At 41.6% G+C, this 24,745-nt stretch overlaps 1 protein-coding gene across 1 annotated transcript in view; it reads left to right on the top strand.

Annotated features, from left to right (window-relative positions):
* The first annotated feature begins 11,633 nt into the window (after positions 1 to 11,633).
* Positions 11,634 to 24,745, top strand: part of LOC309584660 (polyadenylate-binding protein-interacting protein 1-like) — a 43,795-nt gene continuing 30,683 nt past the window's right edge. The window contains exons 1-4 of the mRNA XM_082300823.1: positions 11,634 to 11,948; positions 14,614 to 14,783; positions 20,253 to 20,441; positions 23,901 to 24,013. Of these exons, the coding sequence (XP_082156949.1) occupies positions 11,720 to 11,948; positions 14,614 to 14,783; positions 20,253 to 20,441; positions 23,901 to 24,013 (701 nt within the window). The 5' untranslated portion in view covers positions 11,634 to 11,719. The remainder of the gene's footprint in view (positions 11,949 to 14,613; positions 14,784 to 20,252; positions 20,442 to 23,900; positions 24,014 to 24,745) is intronic.

The raw sequence follows: 24,745 nt of genomic DNA, 5'->3' as shown, positions 1-24,745 counted from the left end.
CCATGTGACTCACTTCTCTTTCTCTCTGACTGACACCGCCATGCTGAAGAGTGTTCTTGTTCAGCCTTTACGGTGGGGAAAGCCTCGCTCCCTTTGTGCTGCTGGCTGCGTGGTGTCTTCTTCAGTTCAGCACGAAGTGTGCTGGCTGCAGACAGGAGGCTCTGCCGGCTCCCGTTGACTCCGCCGGCCCCGCGTGGAGAGGAGAGGGACCCGCCGGTCCCCAGAAGCCGCGCTGGATGGGTTTAGCTGTGAGCAGTCCGTGGCTGGTTTTAGCTGCCTGCGGCTCTGGGACAGTCCCCCCCAGCCACCCAGGGTCCGTGCCACAGCGTTGGGAAAGGGAGAAGGGGGCAGTGGCCCCGGCCCGGCCCGGCGGGGCCGGGAGGCTCCGGAGCCCCCACCTCCCAGCAGGCGAGCTCCGACAAAAGGGGAAGTCCCGCCTTTCTGTGCGGTTTAAATATGTAAATTGTGAGAAGCGTAATTGGTCTCAAAGACTGTCCATCAACTCAGGGTCAACCCAATACACCAGTTTATAGGAGAAAGTTTCATGAAGGATGTCTGGACTTCAGACGGCTCTCTTGAAAGCTGTTTATTGCATAGGCGAAGTAACAGCATTTCAGGGAGTGGGTACCCAGAGCCAGCCCTACAGCTGTCAGCTCCAGCTTGTAGGCATACCTGAAGCCGCCTTCTGTTCAAGTTACAAAGCATTTTATACTTTTCTTTGCAGAGTATCTTAATACATAACAACCAATAAGCACCATACACAATACCTTTACATTTGCCTATAGCCTATCATAGCTACTACCATCACCATATTATAGTCATTATTATCCAGTCACAAGAGTAAGTAAGTAAGTTACAATTTAAGCTTACAATGGAAAATTCTCAGACCTCTCTTTTCTTCCTACATCAACATTTCTTGTATGCCTGCGATATCTCTCTTTTTGGTAAAAACATGTTTTCTATTTACTTATGCTCTTCTTGAGACTTATTTACTTGGTGAAAAACATGTCTTTGTTTGTAGTCACATACCTTTGTCCTGTTCATAAAAATCTCCTTCCAACTCATCTCCAACCTTTGCCTTCTCAGTTATTCAGTGGTCAGTGTTTCAGCAAAACATCTTTTACTCTCTATCAAAACTTGCTTTCATTTCTCTCATCCTCAGTTTCTACATTCAGAGATCTTTCTGCCAAGCCTACATACCTGTGAAACTTTCTTACCAAACTTTCATCCTCCCCAACACCAGTTGGTTCCCAAAAATCGTTGGACTATTTCTTAATCCTTGCGGTAACACAGTCCAGGTAAGCTGAGTCTTCTGGCCAGTTTTAGGATCTTCCCATTCAAAGGCAAAAATGCCCTGACTTTGCTTATCGAGAGGTATGCAAAAGAAGGCATCCTTCAGATCTATTACTGTAAACCATTGGTGATATTCTGTAAGGGCTCTTAACAGGGTATAAGGATTGGCTACAACAGGGTGGATATCCTGAACTATTTGATTGATCACTCGTAGGTCTTGTACCAGCCTGTATTTATTCATCCCAGGCTTTTTAACTGGCAAAATAGGAGTGGTATATTCTGACTCACATTTTATCAATAATCCAAATTCCCTGAAATTTTTTATTAGACTCTTGATTCCCCTTCTAGCTTCTAATTTTAAAGGATATTGTTTCTGCCTTACTGGCTTTGATCCAGGTTTTAGGGTAATGCTTACAGGCTGAGATTGTTGGGAATGGCCTGGAGTTCCACTGGCCCAAACCAAGGCTGTTACTGCATTTTCTACTGCTTCCAGTATTCCTCCAGAAGTGTCTGGTTCTGGTGTTCCCTGGAACGTAAAAGTCCTTGCCTCGATGGCTTTAGTCTTGGATACCAATAAATGTATTTCTCCATCTTTAAATATAATCTGAGTCTCCAATTTACCTAACAGGTCACTTCCCAAAAGAGGAACCAGACACTGACATATAAAAGTTGGTGTGTTAACTTTGTTGGCTTAAATTTACAATCTTGCCTACAACTTTTCCACACAAATGGCTTTCTTGTGGAAAATCACATATGCACAGTGTGGTATTGTGAAGGATGCAGGATGTTTTGTCCACTAAATATCAAGTAGCAGGAAACCAGCTGCCTATACCCAGATAAGAGCCAGAGACAAATATGTGCTTGCCTAATCCCTATCTGTACTTGCTTAATCAGCTTTTAGTTCCAGGACTTTGAGCATAATGACCATACAAGGAAGGGGCAACCAAAAGACACCAGAGGATGACTACTAACCTTCATTCTGCGACCACCAGGAGGAAAAAAAAAGACCCCCTAGCAACAAGTCACACATGCGCAGAATACCATGAAAAAGACACGTTAACAGGAAAAGAGACTGTATAAGAAGGAACTGGAACTGGCGAAAAGTGCGGCAGTTGGTGGAGCGGAGACTCCCCTGCCGCCCAGCGCTGTACTTGCTTTTGCCTTGCTTGCTTGCTGTTAATAAATAAAATTGTAATTAGCAGATTGAGTCCCGGAATTCATTACAAATTGGTGCCGTGACTCGGATGCAACTTGTACGGCGGGGTAACGGCTCTACCGGGGAGGCGCCCCGCCCATCTGTCGGCAGCCCTGGTGGTCCCGATCCCTACCTCAGTTGCACCGACGAACCTAAATTCAAGGCATTAGGCAAAGGAAGCCGGCAGACCCTGTAAATTTTGTGCACAAAGGTCTGGACGAAGACGCAGGACGCGTGAGTATCTGTGCGGAAGGATCCGTTCGGTCTGGGTCGGGTATCCTGGAGTGCTGCGAGTGTGTGCATGAGAGGGGAACCGGCAGCTCGGATTCTCCAAGCGAGTGTGGACCCTCAGTAGTGCGGTTCTCATTGCCCGCGAGGGCGTGAGCCACGAACCAGGGAAGCGAGTGAATCTGCATCACAGACGCGCTTGAGGGCACTCCAGAAGATGGGACAGGGGAAAAGCAAGCCCTCCGTACCCATAAAACTTCCCCCGGTGCCTAGAGATAGCCCACTGGGGTTTATGTTAGATAATTGGAGACATTACCCTAGCACAGGGGGTAAGGATAAAGCTAAAATGATTCATTATTGTATAGAAATATGGGGCGGGAAGGAAATTTCCCAGGGTGTTTTCTGGCCTATATTTGGATCATCTGAAGGATGCGTAAAACAGAAACTTAACACCTGGGTGAATACAAAAACTCCTTTTAGTCAGGAAGAGAGTGATTATGCTGGCGTTTGGGCAGCAACACCTGAGGATGAAGTCCTCCTGTTTCCCCTTAAGGAAGGAAAGCGAAAGAAAGATAAGAATAAGGAAGAAGACATCCCTTTGATCCCTCCCCCCTATGTACTCCCTCAGGATCCCCAACCCCCAAATGCGCCTCTAAGGGAGCCCCAGGGGGTGGGAGATAACCCCGAGCCCCAAGAGGAAGAACAGGGACCTATGACTAGGGGCCGGGCCAGACAACATAACTTATACCCATTAAGGGAAATGCCCATGGGAGGCCCGGGTCCTCAACCCGCAATAGGATTCATCTCAGTACCCCTTAGTTCTAGTGATGTACGGTAATTCAAGAAGGAGATGGGGAACCTCCTGGAAGATCCACTGGGGGTGGCAGAAAGGTTAGACCAGTTTTTGGGGCCCAGTATATACACTTGGGGTGAATTACAGGCCGTATTAAATATTCTTTTTACGGCCGAAGAAAAGAATATGATTAGGAGGGCAGGAATGCGAATATGGGACGCACAACATGCGCAAGGACCATTAGCAGATACTAAGTGGCCTCTGCAGGATCCCAATTGGAATCACCAGCAGCAGGCAGACCGAGGTCACATGCAGGATCTGAGAATAATCATAATACAAGGAATTAGAGAAGCAGTGCCTAGGGGGCAGAATATTAACAAAGCATTCAATGAAAAAAAAAAAAAAGGAAGAGACACCCACAGAGTGGTTAGAGCGCCTGAGAAAGAATCTGCAGATGTACTCAGGTTTAGACCCCGAAACACAACTAGGACAGGCATTGTTAAAGACACAGTTTGTGGCTAAATCATGGGAAGACATTAGGAAAAAGCTGGAAAAGCTAGAAAATTGGCAAGATAGAGGTTTAGATGAATTGTTGAGAGAAGCACAAAAAGTGTATGTTAGAAGGGATGAAGAGAATCACAGGAAGCAAGTAAAAATGATGGTGGCGGCAGTTAGGGAGACAAGAGGAAACGATCCTCCCCCTCCTCGCAGACCGCGTCAAATGCCCCAGAGAAATGGGGGAGGGGACACACGAGTAGAGAAAAGGGATGTAAATGTGTGTTTTTATTGTGGAAATAGAGGGCACTTTAAGAAAAACTGCAGAAAAAGGCTGAAGGATGAGAGGATGTTTAAAGAAGATTAGAGGGGTCAGGGGCTCTATTTGCTGGGGGCACGGAAACATCAGGAGCCCTTGATAAAAATTAAGATAGGTCCTCAGCAGCAGGAATTTGAGTTTTTGGTGGACACTGGAGCGGAACGGTCCACAATACAAGTATTGCCCGCCGGGTGCAAAATTTCCCGGGATACTGCCCAAGTGGTTGGGGCAAAAGGGGAACCCTTTGAGGTCCCCATTATAAAGAATGTATTAGTAGAAACAGGATCTAAAATGGGAATAGGGAGCCTCTTATTAGTTCCAGAAGCTGATTATAATTTGTTAGGAAGGGACTTAATTATAGAGATAGGCATTAATGTAGAAGTAGTGAATAAAGAATTAAAAGTTAGACTTTGTCCCTTGAGAGTGGAGGATGAAGAGAAGATTAATCCAGAAGTATGGTACACCCCAGAGAGTGTGGGAAGACTCGAAATACCTCCCTTCTCGGTAACCATTAAAGATCCTGAGGTGCCGATAAGGGTCAAACAATACCCCATTTCTCCAGAGGGAAAAAGGGGATTAAAACCCGAAGTTGACAGGCTACTGAGTAAAGGTCTTTTAAAACCTTGTATGTCCCCTTTTAACACCCCTATCTTGCCAGTAAGAAAGGCAGATGGGTCATACAGACTAGTTCACGATCTAAGGGAAATAAATAAAAGAACAGTAGCGCGCTTCCCAGTAGTGGCCAACCCTTATACCTTATTGAGCAGATTAGGTCCCGAAAATTGGTATTATAGTGTAATTGATCTTAAAGATGCATTTTGGGCATGCCCCCTAGACGAAAAAAGTAGGGACTATTTTGCCTTTGAGTGGGAAGACCCAGTAACACATAGGAGACAGCAATTAAGATGGACAGTGCTCCCCCAGGGATTTACAGAGTCTCCGAACTTATTTGGACAAGCCTTAGAGCAAATCCTGCAAGAATATCAGACTAGAGAAGGCGTGGTCCTCATTCAGTATGTAGATGACCTTTTAATTGCAGGAGGAGCAGAGGACAAAGTACGAGCAGAAAGCATCAGACTATTGAATTTTCTCAGTGTTAAAGGACTAAAAGTATCTAAGGCAAAATTACAATTTGTGGAAGAGGAAGTGAGATATTTAGGCCATTATCTGAGTAAAGGAGAAAAGAAAATAGACCCTGAGAGAGTAAAAGGGATTCTGTCCATACCACCCCCTAAGAACAAAAGACAAGTGAGGCAGTTACTGGGTCTAGTGGGGTATTGTAGACAGTGGATTGAGAACTATAGTAACAAGGTTAAGTTCTTATATGATAAGTTAAGCCAAGAGGGTTTAATAAAGTGGAGCGAGGAGGATGACCAACATCTAAGAGTACTGCAGCATGATCTAGTCAATGCCCCTGTCCTGAGCCTACCAGATTTAAAAAGACCTTTCTATCTATTTATAAATGCTGACAATGGAATGGCCCATGGAGTACTAACCCAAGAATGGGCTGGAAAAAAGAAACCTGTGGGGTACTTATCAAAATTGTTAGATCCTGTCAGTAAAGGGTGGCCCACATGCCTGCAGGCAATAGTAGCTTGTGCTCTCCTGGTAGAAGAGGCTAACAAGATTACCCTCAATGGAGAACTAAGGGTATTATCCCCTCATAATATTAGGGGAATTCTACAACAAAAAGCAGACAAATGGATAACCGATGCCAGACTCTTAAAGTATGAAGGGATCCTATTAGACTCCCCGAAATTAACCCTGGAGGTAACAACGCTACAAAATCCTGCTCAGTTTTTGTATGGAGAGCCCGATGAAGCTAAATTGGCCCATGATTGCCTGTTAACCATAGAAGAGCAAACTAAAATAAGACCAGATCTTGAAGAGGAAGAATTAGAAGAAGGGGATAGATTGTTTGTAGATGGATCATCTCGAGTAATCAATGGAAAAAGAGTATCCGGTTATGCAATAATAGGAGGGGAAGAGTTTAAGGTGATAGAATCAGGACCATTGAATAGATCCTGGTCCGCACAAGCCTGTGAGCTTTATGCCGTGTTACGAGCACTGCAATTATTAAAAAATAAGTTAGGAACAATATACACTGATTCTAAGTATGCCTATGGGGCTGTGCACACTTTTGGGAAAATATGGGAAGAACGGGGACTAATAAATTCCCAAGGAAAGGACTTAGTCCATCAAGATCTAATAAAACAAGTGTTACAGGCTTTGAGGGGGCCAAGAAGAATCGCTGTTGTACATCTAAAAGGACACCAGAGAGGGCTGGACTTCAAAAGCGGGGAAATAATGCAGCAGATCAGGAAGCAAAAAGGGCCGCACTATTAGCATTACGACCTACTCCCAAAGAGGATCCAGCAGCTGAGAGAAGGAAGTGCCATACTTGCGGGGGAAATCTACAGGACCCTCCTTGCTATGCTTGTTGGGACAATTGGGATATGGATGCTATAGAATGCGCCTGTGAGACACCAGGGGCTAAGCATTGTCTTTTCCACAGTAAAATTTGGCAGATTTATAGTTTTACAGCCCAAGAGAAAGAAAAGATGCAGAAAATGGGATTGAGGGAAAATTCGAAGGGGGAATGGAGACTCCCAGAAGATGACAGGATCGTACTACCAAAATCATTAGCCATGGAAATTATGAAGAGAATGCATAGCAAAACACATTGGGGAGCACAGGCATTGGTAGACCAGTTTGCCATTAAGTATATGTGTATCGGAGCAAATGAGCTAGCAAAACAAATAGTGAGGGGATGTGTTATTTGCCTAAAGGTAAATAAGACGAACCTAAGGAAATCCCTAATGGGGGGACGGCCTACAGCATATAGGCCATTCGCCAACATTCAGTTAGACTTCACTGAGTTGCCAAAAACCAGAAGATATAAGTACCTACTGGTAATAGTGGACCATTTAACCCATTATGTAGAGGCATTCCCGACTGCAAGAGCAACGGCGCAAGTTGTAATTAAAACCTTGTTAGAACATATTATCCCAAGATACGGGATAATAGAAACCATTGATTCAGACAGAGGACCACATTTTGTGTCAAGAGTGATCAAAGAAATCATGACAGTAATGGGGATAAAATGGGACTACCACACTCCCTGGCACCCCCAAAGCTCGGGGAGAGTGGAAAGAATGAATGGGGAAATCAAGAAGCAACTGACAAAACTTATGATGGAAACCAAATTGTCATGGGTAAAGTGTCTACCTCTAGCATTATTGAACATTCGAACCCAACCTAGGTCAGACATGGGAATATCTCCTTTCGAAATGTTGTACGGAATGCCCTATAATATGGAAGAGCCTCAAGACCACCCAAGCCTAAGAGATCAGAATATAAATATGTATATCACAAGTTTAATGAAGTATAGAGAGAATCTGTGGAAAAAGGGAATGCTAGCCCAGAGACCCCCATTAGACCTGAAACTACACCGGGTACAACCAGGAGATTGGGTGATGATAAAATCCTGGAAGGAAGCAACCCTACTCCCTCTGTGGGAAGGTCCTTATCTTGTATTACTTACCACAGAGACTGCAGTTAGAACAGCAGAAAAAGGATGGACGCATGCTAGCAGAATCAAAGGACCGGTGACGGGCCCGACCCCCGAGTGGCAGGTGACCAGCCGCCCCGGAGACCTGACATTAAAGATTCAGAAGAAAAATCATTCATGAGCAAACATCGGGTAGAATATGCACCAGAACCATATTATATTGAGGAAGGACTAATTCTAGCGCGGATGTTAAAATAAAGTGTGGGGACCCCAAGTGTCACTGTTATCCGTTTATATGCTACATCTGTAAAGTATGCGGGGACAAGTAGTGGAGTCACTGTAGGCGAAGGGTTCCCCCTAGAGGGGTTTGTATTCCTTGCTGGATGCTCCAGCGGGACTTAACTGATTAGATCCTAAAGTATAAAGTGATGCATGAAGGATTAATAAAAAAGGAATCTAAAGAATAGTGGAAGATCCTTGCATACGGGATTGAGCCAAAATATTATTGCTATCATCCTAATGAGCCAATCCCCTTTATAGTTGAAATTATTCATTGCACCTGTCGTACCCACCTGAAGGGAATCCGGTGTGATACACCTCAGGTTAAGAACTGTAACTGGGACTCCTATGTTAAGAGGCAAAAAGAGCGACAGAATTGCCCCCAGGGGTCTCCTGAAGAATACTCTTGCTGCCGAGAAGATGGTACCCCTCGTGGCTCGAAGCAACCGAGTCGACAAGCGAGGCAGAAGAGTAGAAGGCTGTGGAGGAAAGAACCCCCAGAATGGGATAATAAAACTACGCTCATGGAAATGCCTCAAAAGTAAGATTAAGAGCGAGGATCCCTGGAGGGAGGGCAGGTCGCAGTGTGTAAATTGGAGGAATCCTCAAACATACTTTTGTACTCCCCACGCCTTTAGTGATGCTCGTTGCTTGACCCGGCATATTACCCTTCTTGTGCTTACATTGTATTTAAATGAAGCTAGCGCAACAGAATCCCTATCACACCAACCATTTAAATGGTCATTAATACGGTGGGAGGATCAGAAGGTTATACAAACAGTAACTACGCCAAGTAACCCAAGCTTTAGTTGTCAACTCTGTGATCTTATACAAGTAAAACCATGCCTGAACAAAAAAGGATTTTATTTCTGCTCAGCATCTAACCCAGGGAAAACCTATTGTAACTGGCCTGGACACTACTACTGTGCATACTGGGGCTGTGAAACAGTCGCCTTTGGGTTTTCCCCTGGAGGAGGAAAAGACAAATATATCAAGGTCGGGTGGAGGCCCAGCGGGTGTCAGCCCCCAGAGGTAGGGTCAGACACAGGAATAAAGCAGGGTGGAAATTGTCACGGAATTCAGATAAATGTGACCAATAAAATGGATTCCGGATGGGCAACAGGAAAAACCTGGGGAGCCAGATTATGGGAATCCGGTACAGATCGAGGTGGGCACTTTCTAATAAAAAGGGAAGAGATACCACCGAGTGCTGAAGCCATAGGCCCCAACGTAGTTATTAACCCCCCTATAAAAATTCAGTCCCAGGGTAATCGAGCGGCAGAGGAAGACCACACTGCTCAAACACCGACTATTTATAATCAAACTGAATCAGACCAAAAAGAATTGAGGGAATACAGCACCTTATGGAAAGTAATGCAAGCCAGCTTTGGCATTTTAAATAAGACCAGCCCAGAACTGACAGAAGGATGTTGGCTATGCTATAATATCAGGCCTCCCTTTTATGAGGCTGTCGGAATAATGGGTAAACCACAAAGACTCAACGAGAGCAACCCAAAACAGTGCTCTTGGAAAAAGAACAAAGTGAGTGAGCAGGGGATAACACTCTCCCAGGTATCAGGACAAGGACGATGTGTAGGTACTGTTCCCGAAAAGAAAAAACATTTATGCAACATCACAGTGAAAAATCCAAAGCAGAGACAGCCAGCAGCATGGTTAATCCCGGCCGCCAATACCAGATGGGTCTGCCAAAGCATAGGAATAACTCCTTGTTTGTCCCTTGAAGTTTTTAATCATACTCATGACTATTGTGTTCAGGTAACCATCATACCTAGAATCACTTACCACCCTAAAGACTATGTTTTCAAGCAACATATCACCCCTGAACACCACTTGATGAAGAGAGAACCTTTCACCGCCCTAACCATAGCAACCCTCTTAACAGTAGGAGGAGTGGGAGCTGGAACAGGAATAACCTCACTAATTAACCAGCAAAAAGAGTTTAAAGCACTAAGGATCTCTGTAGATGAAGATTTAAGAAAAATAGAGCAAGCAATTGACGGATTAGTCAAGTCAGTCAGGTCACTGTCAGAAGTGGTCCTACAAAATCGCAGGGGACTAGACTTACTGTTTTTACAACAAGGGGGTCTTTGCGTAGCACTCAAAGAAGAGTGCTGCTACTATGCCGATCACACCGGGGTGGTAATAATCACCATGAACGAATTAAGAAAACAGCTAGAACAAAGGAAACGAGACAGGGAAACACACCAAAGCTGGTATGAAAACTGGTTTAATCATTCCCCCTGGCTGACTATATTGCTTTCAACCATTGCAGGACCATTAATTTTGTTAGTGCTTGGACTCACCTTTGGACCATGTATATTTAATAAACTAATTTCTATAATAAGAAGCCGCTTAGAAGCGGCACACATTATGCTTGTTAGAGCTAAGTATAAACGAATACTTGAAGAAGAAAACTTAGAAACATTAGAACTGGCTAAACAAGAATTACAAAGATTCAGTGAACAAAAATGAATAAAGAAGAGAAATGGGGGATTGTGAAGGATGCAAGATGTTTTGTCCACTAAATATCAAGTAGCAGGAAACCAGCTGCCTATACCCAGATAAGAGCCAGAGACAAATATGTGCTTGCCTAATCCCTATCTGTACTTGCTTAATCAGCTTTTAGTTCCAGGACCTTGAGCATAATGACCATACAAGGAAGGGGCAACCAAAAGACACCAGAGGATGACTACTAACCTTCATTCTGCGACCACCAGGAGGAAAAAAAAAGACCCCCTAGCAACAAGTCACACATGCGCAGAATACCATGAAAAAGACACGTTAACAGGAAAAGAGACTGTATAAGAAGGAACTGGAACTGGCGAAAAGTGCGGCAGTTGGTGGAGCGGAGACTCCCCTGCCGCCCAGCGCTGTATTTGCTTTTGCCTTGCTTGCTTGCTGTTAATAAATAAAATTGTAATTAGCAGATTGAGTCTCGGAATTCATTACAGTATGATGCTTTTTTAAAGCAGACACCTGTAGCTACAGGTTTCCTAGCATGTGCAGCTGCAATCTTAGTCCTGTTATGGTCACAGTATGCCATTAGTTCCTGTAGAAAACAATTACAAGAAAATATTGTCTTTTTGAAAATACCATTTCCAATATTTTGTGATTTTTGAGGGAGGTGTAACTGAAATACATCCCGAGGCCTCAGAACCAGTACTGACACAAACAAACCCCAAACTTGTTTGTAGTTGGAAGTCGAGCCCGTGTTGGGGGAGAAGAGGGGGAAGCTGACTCATCAATTCTGAACAGCCGAGCTGATGGGGACAACTCTCACAAACACCACGCCTGACCCACACCTACGGGCGACAATGGCGCCGGGTGGGCCGGAGTCTCGGCCGCCTGGCGGGCCGTGGTCCTCCCCCTCCCGGTGGCGGGTGGTGCTAGGCCTCGGTGCCACCGAGGTTGCTATGGCGACGGGTGTTGAGAGGTCGCGAGGGGGCGCTGTGAGCCGGCCTGGGTCGCGACCATCGTGGCGGTGTGTGTGGGGGTGAAACTGAAAGTGAAGTGCTCGGGCCGCAGCGAAGCGAGATTGAGTCGCTGGCTCCTTCCCATGAGCGCCTGAGCCACCCCGACCCGAATATGTCGGATAGTTTCGACCGAGCTCCAGGTGCTGGCCGGGGCCAGGGTCGAGGAGGCGCTGCTCTCAGCGGCGCGGACGCGTCGGAGAGCTGTGGTGGGGCCTGTCTTGGGGGTAGTGGTTCCCACAGTTCAGTCTCGGCCGAAAAGCAGGATAAAACGGGAGGCCTCTTGCTGCAGCAGGAACCGTTGCGACCTCCGAAGACAGCGCCGCTGAGCACCGGAAACGCAGGTACTGGCCGCCGTGCAGCGGCCCCTTTCCCGCCCTTCCAGAAGCCCCCGGTGCCGAAGGTATCGAGGAGTGGCCCCCTAAAGTCCGCTGTGCTCCCCTTCTTTGTGCACAGTGCCCTGCTCCTGCTTCGCTTGCTGCTCCGGCACCCCCCATCCCCATTCCCGTCGTCGTCCCACTGAGAGTGGAGCCCTGGGGCTTCCCCCACACACCTTCCTTCGGCCTAGCCACGGGGACACGTACTTTCTCCCACCCCACGCACCTAGGGGCTTAGAGGCCACCGCATGGAGATGAGCCGCGTAGGGGCCTGGCAACTGCACTTTTCCTTAGATGAGCAGTCATGTTTCTGGGCTATGACCTGTGCCCAAGTAAAGGTATGATGTACCGTTGCAGCCTGTTTGCAACGTTTCTCTGTCCCTCCCTCCCTTTCTGTGCCCACACATCTGTATGTATGTGTTTTAGCCATTTGTTCATCTGGCTGCAGATGTTCTCATTCTTCCTCTTACAGAAGAATTCTCTAACTCTGGACTAAAGGTTTGACAAAAAAATAAACCCAACCCAACAGTAGCATAAAGCATTATTTGTTGGTTACCTTTTTCAGGCAGATCAAGATTATGTTTTCAATAAATTTAGGAGCTAATCTATAAACATGGATTTGGAAAATGTGGTTTAAAAAACACCGTTTCACTGGTTTATTTTTTAAAATTGTGTACAAAAATGATAGTTAAGTGTCTTTAAGGATTATGTTAAAAAAGTGATTTCTTCCATTTATTGACCTTTAAAGTCTTGCCTTTACATATAAAATCTATTAGAAAAACCCAAAAGCAGCAAGAATATCCTAAGAAAATTTACTAGTTTCTCAGGTTAGGTCTTAGAAAACATGTTTTCATGGGGAAAAAGAGGGCTCTTTCACCCTTTTTTTGGTCACCTTCACATGAACATTGATTGTGTTCACTTTCTGTCATGTAGAAACGTGCCTAGAGTTTGCTCTAGTGAAAGCTTTATCCATATTAAATATATATATATTTGAAGTATAGGATGATAGAATGGTTTGGGTTGGAAGGGACCTTAAAGACCATTTAGTTCCACCCTCCTGTCATGGGCTGGGACACCTTCCACTAGACCAGGTTGCTCCAAGCCCCATCCAACCTGGCCTTGAACACTTCCAGGGATGGGGCAGCCACAGCTTTTCTGGGCAACCTGTGCCAGGGCCTCACCACCCTCACAGGAAAGAATTTATTCCTGATAGCCAATCTAAACCTACTCTTTTAGTTTGAAGCCATTCCCCCTTATCCTATCACTCCATGACCTTGTAAAAACTCACCCCCTGGCTTTTTTGTAGGCCCCCACCAGGTACTAAAAGGCCACCATAAGGTCTCCCCAGAGCCTTCTGTTCTCCAGACTGAACAATCCCAACTCTCTCAACCCATCTCCATAGCAGAGGTGCTTCTGCCCTCTGATCATCTTCATGGCCCTCCTCTGGACTTGCTCCAGCAGGTCCACATCTTTGTTGTATTGGAGACCCCAGAACTGGATGCAATACTCCAGGCGTGGTCTCACAAGAGCAGCACAGAGGGGCAGAATCACCTCCCTCGCCCTGCTGGTCACACCTTTTTTGATACAGCCCAGGACAGGGTTGGCTTTCTGGGCTGCAAGTGCACATTACCAGCTCATGTTGAGCTTTTTGTCAACCAACACCCCCAAGTCTTTCTCCCCAGGGCTGCTCTCAACCCATTCTCTGCCCAGTCTGTACTTGTGCTTGGGATTGCCCCGACCCAGGTGCAGGACCTTGCACTTGGCCTTGTTGACCTTCATGAGGTTCCCACAAGCCCATCTCTCAAGCCTCTCCAGGTCCCTCTGGATGGCATCCTTTCCCTCCAGCATGTTGACTGCACCACGCAGCTCTGTGTCATCAGCAAACTTACTGAGGGTGCCCTTGATGCCACTGTCCATATCACCAACAAAGATGTTAAACAACCCTGATCCCAATACCGACCCTTGGGGAATGTCACTTGTCACCAGTCTCCACTTGGACAATGAGCCATTGACCACAACTCTTTGAGTGTGACTATCCAGCCAGTTCTTTATCCACCAAGTGGTCCATCTGTCAAATCTATGTCTGCAGTTTAGAGACAAGGATTTTGTGTGGGACAGTGTCAAATGCTTTGCACAAATCCAGGTAGATGATACCAGCTGCTCTTCCCTCATCCACCCAGATGGCTGTAACCCCCATCGTAGAAAGCCACCAAATTTGTCAGGTAGGACATACCTATAGAAGCTTTTCTTGTTGCCTTTGACATCCCTGGCCAATTTTAATTCTCTCAGGGCTTTTGCTCTCCTAACCTGATCCCTGGCTGCTTGGACAATGTCCTCCTCTCAGGCTACCTGTCCCTTCTTCTACCCTCTGTAGGCTTCCTTTTTGTGTTTGAGTTTGTCCAGGAGCTCCTTGTTCATCCATGCAGGTGTCTTCTGGTATTTTTGCTTGACTTCCTCTTTATTGGGATGCATCCCTCCTGAGCTTGGAGGAAAGTATATTTATATTATAAGTAAAAGTATATTTAAAGTCCAAAAAGTGATGTATTGTGTGTGTACTCTGTGCGAATACATACTAATTTAGTGGTTTCTAAGAAAAACCATTAACAAAAAACATTTATTAAAAACTTTTCAGAACACCTGCAACAGGCAAGAATTCCATCTGGATCACAAGAAAAAGTTTCAGTTCCTGATTCTGGACCGGAAATGGCTGAATCTCAGGTGGCTGTGGCTCCTTTAGTAACATCAAAGTTGTCTGTTAAAGCACCTGAGTTTTATCCGTCAGGATATAACCAGAACTTTGCAGTGAGTGTTTGTCTTCTCTTCTTAGTATATGCCAATTTACTTATATTCAATTTAACAATGTTTCTTGTGCTCTTGTGTATCAGATAACTTGAATGCTGCATTTGCTGAAGAGATTTCAAAAATTTGGATGATAACCTCCAGACACAGTCAGAATGTTGGGATAAGTGAATGTTATACTGAGAGCCTTTAGTATTTTGCTTGAAGTTTGCTCCAGATAACTACATTCCTTATTGATTACACCCAACATCAGCGTAAGCCGTCTTTTTCACAACTGCCTCTGTTATAGTTACATCTGCACTGCATTTTCATTAAAAACTTAGCTGCACTTTTATTCAGATTGCATGGGTTTTTGAAGCAAGTGTGGGAGAAAGCTTGAACTTTAGCTTTTCTAAGCATAGCCTTTACCTTTCCTAAATTTACTGTGCCATGGGTATGATTTGCCATGACTGCCTAACTTTATGTACCATCATATGTCTTTTAATTCCTTCAGGGATATTGTATCACCAGAGGGCAAAAAAGTAGGTTTGGGCTCATTCCTAGCAGCATACCTAATATGAAATACATTTGCAGCCAGGCTAAGGGTAATCTCCGATCTGTATTGTACATTCATCACATAATAAAAGTTGGTACTTATTTTCTACTCTCCTTGTCTTCCATATTGTTGCTACAGTAATTCTACTCTAGGGAAGATCTATGTGAATTCTTGGAATATCTTTTTGTTATGCAGGCAGATAAACTGGTACTGGTATAAGTAGGTGGGAACTATTGCTTTTACAAATACAATCAAATGATAATAAACAATTATACTGAAACAAATATATTTTGAATACCTTAGGGGAAAATACTTGATTTGAATACTAAACATGGTGGTTTGGAATTTTGAAGGGTTTTTCTCTCACCAGTAAAATCAATGTTATCTGGATGTTACCAGCTTTGGCAGCTTACTGGATAAAATCACCATCCTGAATAATAAAAGCCCATAGTCATATACAACCATTGACAAATGCCAGTACAAACATGCTTCTGTGAATGGATAATCTAGGAGGAAAAAATACTACTTTGCCCCAGTACATGTTACATGGTTTCTATGAATAAAGAAAAAATGCCATTTGGGATGGCATGAGTGTGCATATGTATAATTACAAAGTTTTGAGTCCAGCAATGTTGCTTTTCAGCTGCTTTGCAAAAACACACAGGCATGTTGTAGGAATGTTATGAATACAAGTGACTCATCTGTTAACAAAAATAAGTCTTAAAATGGTAGCAAAACCTAGAACATTTATTTGGAAGTATGTTGTAGGAACCCATATCTAATCAGAGTATACTAGGGATAGAATAGTGATGTTTCAGACTTGTTAGTCCTTCACTATTACCAAGTTTGGGGATTTTTTTGTTTGTTAGTTTTTGTTGTTGTTTTTTTGAGGTTTGTTTTTGGTTTTTTTTTTACTTTAATGGCTGAATTAATTTTATAAACTGGGTCTACCTGCAATAAAAATAAGGAATTTAGCACACTTTACTATTACACAGATTTTTCACCATGGGTTTTAAAATTTGAAACAAAGCAATTTTGAGAAACTTTAGTTTTTCTTACTTACAAGTTATACTTAGCTTTCATTTATAATGTTCCCTGAAATTTTTAGATCTGAAAACTCATGTTGTTTTTTGCTATTTATTAAACATTTATTATTTTAGAAATAATGTGTTGGTTGATTCCTTGTTTGATTGTACATTACTGTAATTACTATGTGTGTCATTATAACATTTGATTGTTAGATTATTTAATCTCCAGTTAGTTCTGATACTCAGAATTATTAGCTACCTGTGAAGATACTTTAAGGGCTACAGCATCCAAGGCATACTAGATTTTTCAGAAAAATTTTACCAGGACTTTGGGGAGGAAAGATCTCTGTGGGATTCTCTCTTTGCATACAGCTGTCCATCCCATTGGAAATTGTGAGTATCTGCAGTAGAACTGGTAACTAGATTTGGGTTTGGATTGCCAGTAGGAAATGTCAGACTTGTTCTCTGACATGGGTATATGAGAATAATATGACTGTTACTCTATCAGAAGGGCATAATGATCTCAATTCATAGTTTTAGAAGTGAGATTTGTATTATCTTAGGTGGAATTTCCCCTCCACTTCCTTTTTTTTTTCTTCAACTAATTTCCAAAAGGAGGCTAAGCAGCCTCACTGGTGGAGTTTATACTTTTAGTCATACATTAAGGTGCCAACTAAATCACCTATTCATGTCATATGAGGTATGTACCTGCAACAGTCTTTATACCTAATTTTGCAATAACTATTGTATACTTGCTGAGTAGGTATAATCTGAAGATAAAAAACCAAAACTTGTTCCTAAGAAGTCTCAAGAAATCAAATCAATAATAAATTATTGATGACTAAGTTCCTAAGTGGAAATGTTATGAATACTTTTCAGGTATAGGAAAGTGGTAATTAGCACATGTACTGAAACAGAGCCAGAGAGCAAATTTGGCTCGTGGATCTTTTCCATAGACTTTCTGGTTTTATCTTTATGTAACTTGGAGGAATTTCAGTACCTACTTAGCCTTTTCATTATGTCTTTAAACTCATGAACTGATTCTTAGTAGAAGAGAAGCAAATCTATTATCTTAAAGTTAGTGACTCTTTTATTTGTTGTGAATAATCCAGGATCCCATCTGATAGCTATCAAACATAAAGGAGAAGGATTAGAAGTGTTGGCTTGACTGAGAAATCATTTAGATTATTAGAAAATTTCTAGTCAACTTTCATGACTTTGAATTGTAAATTTATAATGAGTGTGTGAACTTATAGCCTCCTGTTAGCTAGCTGCTGCTTAAAAATAACCAAGAGGAATTTCTTTTACTTTCCCTTAGTTGATACAGTACATGGTTCTATCTCCTTTGTTAAAGGTTAAAATCTGCCAGTGAGAAACATGAGTGGTTTATGTCTAGAAGTTACTGGACTAAATCTAATTAGTTTTTAAAGTATTGAGTGTTCCAAATTTAGCAATATACAGCATATAATAAAGTTTAAATTATTATTTTTTCCTCTCCCATTTGTTCTGTTCCCTGGCATAGTTAATAAAACCTAGACTGCCTTTGAAGTTGCATAATTAGTATAGGTAGATGAATGTGGTGCTGAGTTTAGCCTCTGTGGTTAGCCTTTTAATTACAAAATGGGAAGGATTTTCAGCAATGTGTATCTGTCTTTCTCCACGGTTCATATCCAGAGCTTTTATCTTTCACAGATCCATGTTGTTTTGCAGTAGAGGAGAGAATGAGGTATTTTGAAGACAGAAAGTAAAGGATATCCCCTTGTTAAGGGAGGGATGGTGGGGAGAGGGAGAATGTAATTATAAACCTTATCAGTGTATTTATGTCCACAAAGTAAAGAAAAAGTGGTTATCATTTTTAGCTTGATTTTTCATTAGAGTAGATATATTTAAATCTTTTTCACATTAAATAGTAGATCAGCTGAGAATTCTGATATCTTGTATGTTACCCTTATGTCTTGAATCACTAATTATGTCAGCTCTTTAGCAGTCCCTCTTCAGGTTCCTGCTTGCTCTTCTGAGATCTCATGAGATACTTTTCACAATCTTTTGTACAGTATGAAAAGGTGAATTATTGGTACTATGTTATTACTAGTTACATCACAAAGTATATTGCTTCCTATTCTATTCCTCTCATATACTAGCATTGTAATTATCCAGGACAGCATTGACTTTAGAGACTGTTACATGCATTCATTTCTGAATGGACAAAATTAGTGGGTTGCTCCTGGTTGAATGCCAGGCACCCACCAAAGCCTCTCTCTCCCTCCCCTCCGCAGCTGGACAGGGGAGAGAAAATATAACAAGTGTTCATGAGTTGAGGTAAGGATCAGGAGGTGATCACTCACCAAATACTGTCATGAGCAAAACAGGCTTGAATTAGAGATATGAATTTCATTTATTACTAACAAAAATCAGAGCAGGATAATGAGAAGTAAAATAAGACCTTAAAAACACCTTCCCCCCCTTTCCCAGCTCTACCTTCTCTCCCCCCAGCGACACAGGGAGACGGGAATGGGGGTTATGGTCAGTTCATCACCCATTGTTCCTGCCACTGCTCTAGGAGAGGAGTCAGAGTCTTTCTCTTGCTCCAGCGTGGAGTTCCTCCCATGGGAGACAGTTCTCCATGAACTTCTCCAATGTGAGTCCACCCCACAGGCAACAGCTCTCCCAAACTGCTCCACCGTGGGTCACTCTTACACAGGGTCAGTCCTTCAAGGACAGGCTGCTCCAGTGTGGGTCCCCCAGAGGGTCACAAGTCCTACCAGGAAACCTACTCCAGTGTGGGCTCCTCTCTCCATGGGTCTGTAAGTCCCTTCCAGCACAAGCATCTCACAGGATCACAGCCTCCTCTCAGGCATCCCCTGCTTCGGCATGGGCTCTTCCAGGAGCTGCAGATGGATCTCCGCATCCCTGTGGCCCTCTCTGGGCTGCAGGGGCACAGCTGCCTCACCATGGTCTTCACCACGGGCTGCAGGGGAATCTCAGCTCCAGTGCCTGGAGCACCTCCTGCCCCTCCTGCACTGACCTTGGTGTCTGCAGAGTTGTTCCTCTCACATATCACTCTGCTCTGCTCTGGCCCCAATTACATTTGCGCAATAACTTTTTTTTCTTCTTAACTATGTTATCCCTGAGGCATCACTGCCATCTCTGACTGACCCAGCCTTGGCCAGTGGTGGGTCCGTCGTGAAGCTGGCTGGCGTTGGCTCTGCCAGACATGGGGGAAGCTTCCAGCAGCTTCTCACAGAAGCTACCCCTACAGTTCCCCCCGCTACCAAAACCTGGCCACACAAACCAAATAGAGCGGCTTTCTGTTCCATCAGCAAGAGCATAAACATTGATAAAGTATGCATTATTTCCTGGCTATATTTTATACATGGGAACATTACACTGTATTGTATTTCTGGAATTTCTCCCCCTCCTGCATATTTTGGAGCATTTTGCACTCTAGGTCAGCTCAAAATATTTTGTTTCCAATTTTCAATTATTTTTTCTTCTACAGTTCATATAGCTGTAGCACAGTTTGTATGTGCATCAGGAAAGGCTGTTGAGCCTCAGTTTGGTAATTTTATTCTTAGCAGGTATACTTATGTGTTAGTTTGTTAGTTAATCTTACAGTCAATTTGGCAAACTAATTTCTTTTTAATCTGTCTTTTGATGTGTTTTGCTGGGAGACCTTAATCTCTATAAAAACATGTTACCTAGTTCTCGACTACTAGAGTTTTTTGATGCAGAGGTCTATATTTGCTAAAATGTTTAAGTGAAATGTGTAATAAAGATCACTATCAAGTATGCAGAGCATCAGAATTTACTCAAGACTAAGGGCTATATGGTTATTTCTGGAGATAGTAACTGTGACAACTTTATTTAAGGTTCCTTTTAAATAGCTGGTATATTCTTTCACTGCTATAGGATTCTTCCTTTGAAGATGGATATGATGGCTATCTGACTCTGGCAGAATATGTACAAGACTTTCTAAATCACCTCGCCGAGCAACCAGGTTGTTTTGAAACTGAAATAGAGCAGTTTGCCGAAACAGTGAATGGCTGCGTCACTGCAGATGAAACTTTGCAAGAACTTGTTGAACTCGTATATCAACAGGTAGCCTGTGTATTCTGTCTTAACATGGATGTTATGCCTCTGTTACCTAGTGTGCAAGATATGCATACTAGTATTATTTGTTATATGATTGTGCCTATGTAGTATTTTAAAGGTTTGAATTTTTCTTTTTAGACTGAAATGTATAGGGAAAGATTTTTCTCAATAAACTGTAATGATAGCTCAAGTGAGGTATACTTGGCTGGTTGATAAATTTCCCTAACTTATTCTGTTTCCTTTGTTGTGTATTTGAATCTTTCAGGTCACATACTAGAGTTGAAATTACATCAGTTCATTAAAGAAGTTATATTTTAATTGCTGGATTTACATAGCAGAGACTCTCAGTTGTACATTTTTATTCTATCCTACAAAAAATATTGTTCATAATAGATATTTTTTTGTTCTTTTGTATTTAAAAAAATTATACCTACTTTGGGAAATGCTCTTTTTACTGACAGGCTTTGTTCTTCATTTGGTATGATAACTATTTCAGAACATCATAATTAGAAAAAAGGAAAGCTAGTCTGCTGATAACTAGGTCTAGTCCCATTGATGGTCGTGGAAATGAGGACAGAGACCTTGAGCTGAACTCTGTACTAATTGGGGGAGCCATTGGAAAAAACAGCTTAATCTGTGTTTCTTAGCAAATGAGCTGCTGCTACTGTCTTCTGGGCTTGCTGCAGAAAATGAAGTCACACTTCTGCTTGCTATTTATTACATTAGTTATCTCCCATTTTCCTGAGTTGCTTTCAAATTTTACATTGAAGAATGTAAACTATGCACCTTTTAAGTGCAGATACTTGCAGATTTTTTTTCTGTGAAATAATCTGGGGTATGTGGAACCTGCATGATTGTCACACATAGTACAGAACTGTAGAGTCTTAAGTTTCTTACTATAATACAGAATTGATACACATTTAATTCAGAACAGTTTAGTTAGACATTAAGATTACTTGTGCTGTGTTTGGCAGCATCATTTTTTCATCCTTTATTTGGACACATGGAGAAAAGTTAATAAAAGTTGAAAATATCCATATAACTTTATTTGAAGAAACTTGATAGATGTTTAATACATTTACTCTTGTTTAATATAAGTATTTTAATGTTGCCTCTTTTTCTGTCCCCCTATTTAAAACAAGTCTGATGTTAGGGTTGGATGTGCCTTCCTTAACTGAGAAGCATTGAGTGTTATCAGTCTGAAAGATAATTTTTTCTGAAAAATAAAACTTCACTCAGTGCAAAATGCTGTCCTAGTATCCAAAAGCACATGATTTCAACTTCATTGTATGTCAGGATATGACAGTGTTTGAGTGTCAGTCAACTATGCTTATTCTTCTGTCTTGAGCCTCTGCTCAAGTATTAGTTTTTACTCGTCCTGGTTTATCACAAAACTTCATTTAAATATGCTGAAGTGTGTTTATAAGCATCTGTGTCAGTGATGTTTGAGCAGATCTACAGATGGTAGGTTTGTGAAGGAAAAAAGGCTAAAATAAAAGAAACTGAAATCCTGTACAATCTTCCCTTCATCTGGGTATCAAGTATCTTAGCCTGTCTGTAAGACTTAATTATATACTTCCCCCCGTTCTTCCTAATCCATTTATGTCTTGACAGAGTGAAGTGCCAGTTCGCTTGTTTTCCAAAGAACCCTTTGACTTCATAGCTTAAGTCTTGACTATTGTGTAGTTAATATGGTGTACTGTTGCTGTTACAGCAAGTAAAATTTCTCAAGATGTGTATTGGTAGGCTAGCCTTCATGCTTAGATTTTGACTTTTTTGGAGTTGGAAATAAACTGGGATTACAAAGCAACAATAATTCTGGGAAGACATTATTGTACTATAATGACTGGTTAGTAAGATATGAGATGTATTTATTTATTTATTTATTTTATTTATGTCTCTGTGTGCTATGCCAGGTCAGAATACCCCAAATGGCATTGTTTCAGTATTTGATGCAACCACAAATACAGACCAACTAATTGGGAAGATAATGGTTTAAAAAAATACAGAACACAGATGACATTTGAAGTAGTTGGTGGTTTTGACTGTGTGATGGTTTGTTTTGTTGGGATTTTGTTGGTTTGTTTTATGTGTTTTGTGGTGGTTTGGGGGGTTTTGCCTTATAAAAAGGGGACCACCTCTTCTAGTCCAAGCAACTGATTGAACTAAAGTACCAAAAAGCTCGTTAGCTATTTCACATGCCTCTTACTGGAAACTAAAGTTGATTTGACTTTCTTAATTACTTAAATTTGTTGTATCTTTCAAAGATATCTCAGTTCTTTCCAGCAGTGTAATGCACATAGTAGAGTTATGTTTAGTGCATATTTTCCTCTGCCTGTAGAAGGTAAGTAGCTATAATGCATTGACAGGAAAATGGCAAGATGCTTTTTCAAACATATTAGAAGCAGAAGGATGCAAACACTTTTATAGCACCGATAGATGTAAAAAGAATGTTCAAAGATGATAAAGCCAAGGGAGAAGTTTAATGAATTCTTATTATCCATGGGTTTTTTTTTTTGGCAGAGCTGATCAAATTACTTAGACCAGAGCCTCTTTTCACTGAAGCTATATCTGAGAAATAATATCAAATTCAAGTCTTGTTAGAAGAGAGCTCAGAACAAATGAGCAGTAATAAATTGCCAAAATAAGGGAATGTTCTGCTTTAAGTTCTAAGAGAGGTTGAATGTAAACACTAATGGATTCCAAATTACTTTTACCACCTCTTGTAATTTTCAAGTATCAGTTTCAAAGCAAAATATTTTTCAGACAGTGTATAACTTATGCTGTGTAATTTCATTGCCACCACCTATTTTTAGATTATTAAAGTGTAAATATTCAAAGTAACAGGACTTGTTTTAGAGAAAAGGACTTATCAAGAACTATTAACTGTAAGGATAGTTTTAATATCTGAATCAGAAGTTTGCTATTCTGCAGTTTTCTGGAGCATGTACAGGAGTAAGTATTTATCTTTATTTACCATGTTCTTGTACTCTTTCCCTGAGCATTCCTTATTGCCAAAAATAAAAATCTAGGATAAATAGCTCTTAGACTGAATGAAGGTGATGTATTTATTTTAACACAGTTTGGTCCTTAAAAAAAAGTCATAATGTCCAATCTTGGTTTTGGTTGGTTTTTTTTAATAAGCAGTTTGAAAGTGACTTTCAGATACTCTTTGGTGTAGGTCACAATGGAGAAGTAGAATTGAGGACAAATGGCACAATGCTGGTTATTTTCTTAAAGCCACAAAATCAGTATAATGAACTTCAAAGTGCTGAAATGCATATACCAAAGTGTTTATGAGATAAAAAAATTAACATGAGAAATAGTAATTATTAATCTTCTGTTCTTCAATTGTCTAGTCAACTGTTGTTAAAGACAAATTTTTAAAAATCTCTTAAAGATATTTCCTGATAACCTAATCATGACTTCTATGAATAATTTATTTTTCCACTTTTATTTTGGAAGGCGACATCTGTCCCAAATTTTTCCTACATGGGAGCACGGTTATGTAACTATCTATCTCACCATCTAACCATTAGTCCACAAAGTAGGAGCTTTCGGCAGCTGTTACTTCAAAGGTCAGTATCAGTGTGTCATTTTAAGCCTGTTACTTTCTCAGGTTGTCTTCCTTTTTTGTATATAACTCTTAACATAGTGTGCATATTTAAAATAGAAATTTAGATTGAGGATTATTAAAGCATAGGTACATACTAGATATCTAACACATATATTTTTAAATTTTTAATATGAAAATAGGACTCCAAGTTCTGTAGGCTCCTTTCAGTTGAGTATATTGTACTGATACCAAGTTATAGGATAAATTTGAAAGGTATGCAACTTTAAACGTATACGAAATGCATGTATATGTACTGTCTTTGACTCTTGCCAGGGCTTATTTCATTGTGTTTTTTCTTTAATTACTCTTCTGGCTGGAGTTGCCGTGAAAGGTTTATTTGTTGGTTTGCTAACCGACTTTACACCTATGATGCATAAAATCCAGAAGGATAAATTTCTTCAATTTTCAGTTACTACAGAATTTGAGGGATTAAGGTATAATAATGATTAGACTTCACAGTTGACAAAAATGCAACATTTTTTAAATTGATGTATTTCCTTTTAAATCTTACTGTATGACACTTGAAGGAATAGTGCTCTTTAATACTTCAGAATTCTTTAGAAATTAGTCTTTTTCTTTAAGGACTTTTGTCTTCCTAAGCTCCAGACTTGCTTCTTAAAGTTTCCCTTAGTCCACCTATGTTTAGGAGTAAAGGCATGATAAACTTAAAAGAACACAGTTGTTGAATATTAAA

Source organism: Coloeus monedula, assembly GCF_965178545.1.
Source record: "Coloeus monedula genome assembly, chromosome: W".
Classification (NCBI taxonomy): domain Eukaryota; kingdom Metazoa; phylum Chordata; class Aves; order Passeriformes; family Corvidae; genus Coloeus; species Coloeus monedula.
Note: the sequence above shows the minus strand (reverse complement) of the source record. Positions and strands in the feature narration are given on the sequence as shown.